General features: G+C 50.9%; 1 protein-coding gene across 1 annotated transcript in view; it reads right to left on the bottom strand.

The window, feature by feature from the left end:
- The window catches only part of LOC119456795 (ATP-binding cassette sub-family A member 17-like), a 59,381-nt gene extending 53,651 nt beyond the window's left edge, over positions 1-5,730 (bottom strand). Inside the window, exon 1 of the mRNA XM_049669077.1 lies at positions 5,477-5,730. Coding sequence (XP_049525034.1) covers positions 5,477-5,730 — 254 coding nt within the window. The remainder of the gene's footprint in view (positions 1-5,476) is intronic.
- Positions 5,731-9,134: the final 3,404 nt, after the last annotated feature.

Genomic DNA, 9,134 nt, shown 5'->3' with positions numbered 1-9,134 from the left:
ATTCTATCCGCAAGAAGTGTTTACTTCCTTATTACCATGAAGGCGAGCTTTCTGGTTCTTTCTTTTCTTACCTCCACACGGCCGGCGCCGCCGCTGCCGCGGATGGTTGGTGGCGTGCGCCATCTGGTGGTGCTGCCAGGAAACCAGCGTCGCGCGATGCGCGCGTGTTCCGCTGTGATTGGTTTGCCTATTCGGCAAGGAAACAGTCAGGCCGCAGCCACGGTCGTGAAACTCGGCGAGGTTCGCAAAGAAAAGCTTCGCTTTTAAAAGAGACCACCATGATGGACGATTGCACTGCTTATAAGTGAGTGTTGAACTGCCCTGTTTACGCTTACCTATTTACTGGGGATCTTGCACGAACTCCACCCAACCTTCACTCGACATTTTATTTTTTAACACAACTAAAGGTAAATGGAAAGAGGCATTCTGCTGAAACGCCGCAGTGAGGGAAGTCCGGAATAATTTGGGCACCCGGGGTTCTTTAAATAATGTGCACCTAAGCCGAATCACACGAGAGTTTTCGCGTTTCACCCTCATCGAAATGCGGCCGCCGCGGCCGGGATTGTACCCGCGACCTCGAGCTCGGCAGCGCAACGCCACAACCACAGCGCTATCACGGCGGGTACAAGTTCAGTGAATTGTCGATTATTTTTAGTCATCACATGCTAGCCATCGAAACATAATAATGAATGTTAAGTTTTGTTTGATGCTCTATGTTATACATAATAGATCAATGGTTTATTTTGATTACTTTCTTGGCCGCGAGCAGGAAATGAAACAGTGAACACATTTTTTTTCGTCTAAATAAACTCACAAATACGTTCTTTGTTCTCTGCGTGCAAGTTGCGCACCCGTGAACAGCAGAAGGCACTGATGACGTATGGTAAAGTCCATTGCGCAAAATAGGTGCGGCAGGGAAGTAGACTTGGCGCTGAAGCACCCGAGGTACAGGCTATTGGAGAACTTTTAGCTGTTCTCAGCAACACAAGAAGCGGCTCAGTTCTCAAAACTCGAGCGTGAAACACAGTAAGCCGAGCCCCTGGCTGGCTATTTTTGTAATTCTCTCTCCGAGGGGGCACCTAAGATCCCTCGGGCAAAGAAACAAAGTGAAAGAAAAGCATTTGAGCAAAACGGGAGAAAAACAAGCTATCATCGTAGTGGGCCTGGGGAGAGGTTTGGCGCTTGCGTTCATTCGGAAACACTTATCACAAAGCACGTATGGCGCAACATCGTAGGCTTGTCACGCTTCGGAGAGAGCAGGACCGAAACGTCGTTTGCTCTCCACGCGATAAGAAACCTTATTTTGACGCGGCTAAAAGCGGCAAAGAAAGGGAAGCCACATAGAGCTGGCTGTTTGTAGTGCTCGTGGCATCTCGACTTCCCAACCGAATGAAAGAATCGATTTCGCCCAAATTCACTGGAGTCGGAAGTGTGGATCCGAGTGCATGGTGGAGAGGCACACCACCACTTTTTTCACGGGCCTTAGGGTGGCTGCCACTGCGGTGGACTGCCACTGCCAGGTTCTCAGGGGTGGGTAGGTGAGCACCTTCCGTCCCTCTGTTTATACGGTTCGCATTGCGTGTCCTTATCGTTTAATAAGACCGGACAGGGAGTTATTTTTGGCCTCGGGCTGCACCCCAATAGTTTGTTCGTGTAACATTACCCTCCCAAGAAAAAGGAAGTGGGGTCGAATCCACGACGCTTTTAGTTCGGAAGAACAGTCTGGGAATGGCCACACGCCTACGCTAATATTACGTGTGATATTAGTAACTGGTTGTTGCCTGTAATTAAGAATTGTTGTCGCACATGAACGGCTGTGTTAATATGAACATATGCTTTTGACGCGATTCTATTTACGTTGGCTTACTCTAATTTTGTTTACTTTCATTTTGCCCTAAATTTCTGAACGTGCGGCGCCCTGTGACCTTCGCTGCAATTAACCGGAGACTGCAGTATTTCATATTCTAACAGTGACATCCTAAGTGACACTGAACTAACTATCGTTGCGACCGAAAGGTAGTGCACTGCGGTCGCAGTAGAGCCGGCGAACTCGTATCCACGCCATCACGAAAATTAGATCGGCAATAGCCGAAGCCGTTTGGCCACCGACCATTGCGAGTGTTTCTTGTTGTGTAACGAACGGGTTATTTGCCGGCCTCCCAACTCAATTTAGCGAGCGTGTTTTTAAAGCTCCCACTTTGGAACGGCGGTGTTGCATGTTGCTGTCGTGCCGTCGTAAAGAAATGTAAGCAGAGCCCCGAAGTTATATATAGATGGTTTTCGCGTGACGTCATGGGCACAGCTTCGCAACGTGCTCGTGCCCGGACCACCCGGACAAGAGAGTCCCGATAGCGTTAGTGCTGCATATTATCAGGCATAAATTAGTTTGCTTTTTGATCACTACTGCTTTTCAAAGGATTAACACGGTTATCAGTTTGCAACTCGGCGCCAGACCACCCGCCATACTATTACGCTTCATGCTTACGAAGATTTTGACGTGCTACTACCCAAAAATGGCTGCCACGATGACGTCAATGCAAACTATCTATACTTCACAGTCGCTTGCAGATTCTACCTTTGCGCAGAACTTTCTTAAATTTTTTTTTGTTTTCTGCCCCAAAACTAGCTTCCACTGATTTCAATGTTTGTTATTTTTGAAGCATTGAAGCAGAACATTAGACCACAAAAGCAATGCGACTGCATGTAGTTGCGTCTTTGCGAGGCGTGCGAACATTTAATGCATTAGCATTAGCAGTGTCGTAGTGGAAAAAAAAAAGCATGTTTGCGGGAAGTGTGGGAAGCCAGTCACATGGTATATATTTTTACGGGGAAAGACAGGTTTAAATTATATTTACAGACAATTTACAATGCGCCCACTGGCATACAAGGCCTACAAGACGCAAAACCAGTCCGCGCGACATCAGAGAACGTCGTCGTCTTCTGTATTACCCTCAGCGCTGTCTCGAGCATTGCTTGGTAACAGGCGCCGTGCCGGTGCTTGCTAGGTCGTCCGAGTGGCATCGCTTGAGGCGCGTGACGTGGACGACATCGGTGGAAGGTCAAGAAATGGTGGAATCGAGGGGCGTGATTTCATATCCAACGTCGGTCACTTGGCGCAAGACCCGGTACGAGCCAGGGTAAGGCGAAATGAACTTTTCGCAAAGGCCAACTTGCTTTGACGGTGTCCAAAGAAGGACCATATCACCAGGGTTGAAGTGGGCATCGTGGTGGCGGGCATCATAGACGCGCCGTTGCTTTTCCTGTGAAGTGGTAAGGCGCAGGCGTGCAATCTGGCGGGCCTCTACAGCTCGCAAGATGGCGTCACGGGCGTATTCTGACGACGAGTCAAGAACGGCGGGAAGCAGTGTGTCAAATGGAAGCGTGGGATTTCTTCCGTACAAGCGATAAAACAGAGAAAAACCCGCAGAGTCATGTCGAAGGGCAGAGTGGTGTTCAAGTCATGATGGTCAGCGGAAACATACATAGCAAGCATGTCTTTGATAGTTCTATTAAGACGCTCTGTGAGGCCGTTGATCTGAGGGTGGTACGCCATTGTCAACTTGTGTTTTGTAGCGCAGGAGTGCAAGAGGTCCTGGACAACCTTCGATATGAAAAAAATTGCCACAGTTTCACCCGAAAGGCGAAGCATCAATTGCGATAGCAAATTAGTATAGAGCTATACGGAGTAAGGATAGTACTTTTATCAGCTGTATAAACGTGGACATGCAGAAGCACCAGCAACGTGCAGAACTGTTGTCGACGCCGTCGGCGTTTTTCCCGCGTTCGCACCGAACGCGCGTGGCGTTGGTGACTGTTGCCGGTGCCTCTGGGGTCGGCTCGCAGGTTTTCGACGAGATCAGAATGGGACACTAGTCGAGCTGCGTCGGAAATATTACCCACCTTGTCGCCTCGCAACGTTTTATTTTATTGCGATAGCAATTATATGGACACTCCAAAGCAGATTTCTGCCGTCGGCGTCGCCGTGGTCGTCGCCGTGGCCGTGAGGTTCCGTATGACGTCAATGGAGATGAAATCGTCGCCGCGCGCCGCCGAACGCTGTATGTGCGAGTGAAAGGGCGCGAGGGACGCGCGCTTTCACAGGGAGTGAACCCACGGCGGAGAACAAACGCGCGTTCTGCGCTGTGCTCCCTTAAGGTGGTGGTAAGTGGTTCTTGAGGGAAAGGGAAAGGTTGGCGCTATCTTCTGCAGCCCTTGAGGGAGCACGGCTCAGCGCCAAACTCCCTTAAGGGCTGCAGAAGTAGGCGTCTCTTTCCTCCTTTACAATCACCATATATGTAGAGCAAACGCGCCTTCTTCTGACGCGCGAGAGGCCGTGGGGGGGGGGGGGGGAGGGGGAGGGAAGGGAGGCGACGTTTAGCTGCGGCACAAAGTGCCTATTTATATCAGAGGCTCCGGCAACAGTCACCAACGCCGCACGCATTTTGAGCGAACGCGGGCAAAACGCCGACGGCGTCGACAGGTTCTGCGTGTGGCCGGTGCTGCTGCATGTCCAAGTTTATACAGCTGATAAAGCTGCTATCATTACTCCGTATAGCTCTCTACAAATTTGCTATCGCAATTGATGCTTCGCCTTTCAGGTGAAACTGCGACAACTTTTTATATCAATACGCATTTGGTGGCGCAGCTAAACGTCGCCTCCCCTCCCTCCCTCCCTATCGTCCCCCCCCCCCCACGGCCTTTCGCGCGATGGAAAAGTCGCGTTTGCTCTCTATATGGTGATTGTAAAGGAGGAAAGAGACACTTAATTCTGCAGCTGTTCAGGGAGCACGGCGCAGAACGCGCGTTTGCTCTCTGACGTGCGTGCGCTTCCCGCGAAAGCACGCGTCCCTCGCGCCTTTTCACTCGCACATGTAGCATCCGGAGCGCGGCAACGATTTCATCACCGTTGACGTCATACGGAAAGTCCCGGCGACGGCGACGACGACGCCGACGGCAGAAATCCGCTTTGGAGTGTCCATATAATTGCTATCGCAATAATAGTGGCCCGGTCTGTGAGGAGCTGTCGAGGAGCGCCGTGGTAAAGTATAACGTGTTCGAGCAGGAAGTCGGCAAAGTCGGTTGCACAGCTGCTTGGAAGCGCCCGAGTGATCGCGTATCCGGTCGTGTAGTCGGTAGCGACTGCTATCCACTTATTTCCGCACACAGAAAGCGGGAAAGGGCCAAGAAAGTCAAGACCAACCCTAAAGAATGGCTCCGATGGTACATCAAGACGGACAGTACCAACCGAGACGGACAGTAGGATCCTTTAGGGATGAAATCCAGCGTAAGGCATGATGGTCCGTAATAACTGTGAACGGCCAGCCGTACTATTAGGGACGAAATTTACCCACTGCCCAACCGAGGGCATGGCATGGCAGTAATGAAATAATTACGCTCCGCTTGGGACAGAATATATATATGAAATGCAACTGATGGTGGGCTGCTCCGGACCACCGTCAGGTGCACTTTACTCCACCAAGAGGTAGGACGTGTGTCGCGGCCGCCGCCTGCGTTGTGCCGCACCTCGATGTCGCGAGACAGTGCCGCCTGTCCTACCGAGCTTCCTCCACCACAGCGGAGCTTGTGGGTCTCCATCTGGCGGCCGACATCCTCGAAGAGTCGCCGTTCCTGAACCGAGTGGCGATTCTTTGCGACTCGAGGTCCGCTTTGCGCCAGCTGCTGCTCGACGAGCGTGCGCCGCCACTGGCACAACGCGTTGCCTGCAGGCATGCAGCTCTACAGCGACAGGGGTGCGACCTGTGCCTCCAGTGGATACCGTCGCACGTCGGTGTCGCCGGGAACGAGGCAGCTGATGACCTGGCAAGGCGCGCCCACGATCCCCTATCCCCGCTGTCGACGCGAGTCAACTCGTTTGACGAGGCGCGGCTTCATTTCAAACGGGAGCTCGCGCTGCGCCACCCCGACAGCCGCGTCGCGCGCGGTCGCCCGCCACGCCTGCTTCCGGAATCCGGCTTCACGAGGAGAGAGCGAGCCTTCCTCCTCGCACTCCGGACCGGTTCCGTCTGGCCCGCCGAGCGCAAGCACCGCCTCCGCGGAGCCTCCTCGCCCCTCTGCCAGGACTGCGGTGCTGTCGAGACGCTGCAACATCTGATGTGCGAGTGCAGTGCTTCGTCGACGGCGCGCGCTACTCTTGCCCGCGTTTACCGCGCGCAGAACCTCCCCTGCTTGACGGTGGAGGACGTCTTGCACCCCTCGGGCTGCACATCGAGCCACGGCAAACTCTTCCGCGCTCTGTTGAACTTTGCCGACGACGTGGGTTTGGTCGACCGCCTGTAGGCCTCCCGTGTGGGCTCCCGGCGGCTCTTTCGGGGCCGCCCGGGGTGCTGTGCTGGCGTTGGGGTCTGGCGGGTGCCTCTCGACGGCTACGCCCTTCCTCTTTTGTTTGTTTGTTTGTTGTTGTTGTGTTTATTGTTTTTATTGTTGTTGTTGTTACTTTTTTTTTTTTTTTCCCTTACGACCTGTTCAAATTTCCGACAGTGTGCGACGCGAACCCCACGCGCCTGCGGCGCCTTAGATGATGCTGCTGCTGCTCCCGCTCCTGCGCCTGCGACCTCTTTCCCTTCTCTTTCCTTTCACTCCCCATCCCCCTGTGCAGCGCGGTTGAGGTGTCCTCTATTGAGAGACAGTTATCGCGCTGCACTTTAACCCAATCTTTCACCCTTTCCAACAAAAATCTCTCTCTCTCTACATACATACATACATACATACATACATACATACATACATACATACATACATACATACATACATACATACGTACGTACATACATACATACATACATACATACATACATACATAAATACATACATACATACATGCATAGATACATGCATACATACATACATACATACATACATACATACATACATACATACATACATACATACGTACGTACGTACATACATACATACATACATACATACATACATACATACATACATACATACATACATACATACACGCACACAAACACATGGAAACGAGGAAAACAACTAAGAAAAAGAAGGTAAGACGTGCTTGAATAAGAATTCCAAATACATGCAAAACTAAACAATGGAATTGTCTCAAAGTGCTGAAGAAGCGTATTATAAATCGTGATAAAAGAAATGACATCAATGAGATCGTTCGGAAGCGAAAGAACATGAGGCAAGGCTGATCACTTATAAACAAGTGTCTTTCTGAAGATGCACTTGAGGCTTCAGTGACTATAAATAAAATTGTCTGCTGCCTTAATAAAACTGGCGAACATTGATATTTGGGCCCAAAAATTGCCCACTTTCACTTCAGCGTCGCATAGTCATTCTTAGTTTTGTAACACGGCTGTTTCCGTTTTTCTTTCCAAGTATTCAATAAAGGCTCCATAAATATTTCATAGCTGCAAGCGAGCGCTCCTTTCGTGGTTGACCTCTGTATCGCACAGTCCTGAGTTCTGTTTCGTGAACTGTGACGCATTGAGAGTGATGAAGAGCAAACGTGATCGGTACAATTTCATTCTTGTGTGTAGATATTGAACTTTTCCTGACACATTTCTAGAGCGGGCATCGCATTTTTGACGCACTAACAGTGACCAAGAGCAAGTACAAAGGTGATCGATACTAGTTCATTCTTGTGTGGTAAATATTGAGCTTTTCCTGTACATTCCGAGAGTGGATATCGCACAGCCAGCGCAGAAATGGCTTTATGCGCTCAAACAGCTCCAAAAAGAAGGAAACGGAAGAGAGAAATGGAGGAGAAGAAAGAAATCGCACAGAAAGAAGAGCCAGATACAAACTAGGCCGTTCGGCAAACCGGCAAGCCTCGTAGTTGACTCGTCGACAGCGGCTTGCAATCTTTCGGCTTCGGCTACTTAGTGCCTTCGAGGCGTTTTGCCGTCAACCCCAGGCATGCGGATCTCAACGCTTCCGCGCATGATGCACTTATCGCGGCCCTGGCTGTCGCTGCCAGCTGCCTTCTCTGAGGCTCTAGTTTCACTTGTGTTTGTGCCGGACGCGGTCTAGTGGCGAATAATTTCCATTATTGATGTGCGCTATTTTTTTACTCTTTCGCATGTCCTGTACGGGTATGCGCTATTTCTCTTTTTTTTTCTTTACACACGTTGTTCGTATGTGAACGTTATTGGTATGGCGCGTGAGAAATGGCATAATTCATGTATATTGCTTTGAGTGTTCGCAGTTAAAGTGCTGTCTCAAGATCAACATAGAGTCTACAGCTATGCCACAGTCATCTTTATGCCCGCTCTCTCGTAATCACTTGCGCACTGAGTTATGGCTGGACGAGGCCTATTATTTTATATTATTTTGTGGGGGAGGGTTGGGGGGAGGGGGGTTGATCGGGTTTTCCATAGCATTGAAAAAAAATTGCGGTTGTTCTGACGTCTCGCCGCATTATTATTGCGATAGCAATTATATGGACACTTCAACCGGATTTCTGCCGTCGGCGTCGCCGTCGTCGTCGCCGTCACCGTGAGGTTCCGTATAGACTCCAAGGGCGATAAAATCGTCGCCGCGCGCCGTATGCGCGAGTGAAAGCGCGCTATCACGGAGAGCGAACGCACGGCGGAAAGCAAAGGCGACCATCGCGCGAAAGGCCGTAGGGGTATGGAAGGGAGGGAGGCGGGGCGACGCTGTGCTACGGCACCAAATGCGTATCTTGCAACCGGGAGCAAGGGGAACTGGCAACGCAATCTCCCACGCGAAAGCAAGATAGTGGGAAGGCAGCGTGGGAGGGAGGGGGTGGGCAGCTTCTACTCTGCCAACAACTACGCTTGTGCTGGCTGTGTTGGTGGTCTCCTGCACCGTCTCTTATCTCCACACGACTCTGACCTTTGTATGCGCTCTGCATTCGCCGCTCAGTTTCCGTTGAAGCGATAGACCGCACGAACCTTCGCCCGCTGCGCGGCGGCTGCGCTTGGTGCCAGCGTTTTGACAGTCGTTGTCTGCGGTCATTCATTGTGATCTATTCATGTTTGCTTCTGCGCGATGACACCACACTTGTCAATTCAGTTAGAACGCGAACGTGTCCAAGTTTATGCAGCCGATAAAACTACTATCCCTACTCCGAATAGCTCTCCGCTAATTTGCTATCGCAATTGATGCTTCGCCTTTCGGGCGAA

This window comes from Dermacentor silvarum, chromosome 6 (assembly GCF_013339745.2).
Source record: "Dermacentor silvarum isolate Dsil-2018 chromosome 6, BIME_Dsil_1.4, whole genome shotgun sequence".
In the NCBI taxonomy this organism is placed as follows: Eukaryota; Metazoa; Arthropoda; class Arachnida; order Ixodida; family Ixodidae; genus Dermacentor; species Dermacentor silvarum.
The sequence above is the reverse complement of the archived record's forward strand: the minus strand, read 5'-3'. Positions and strand labels throughout refer to the sequence as shown.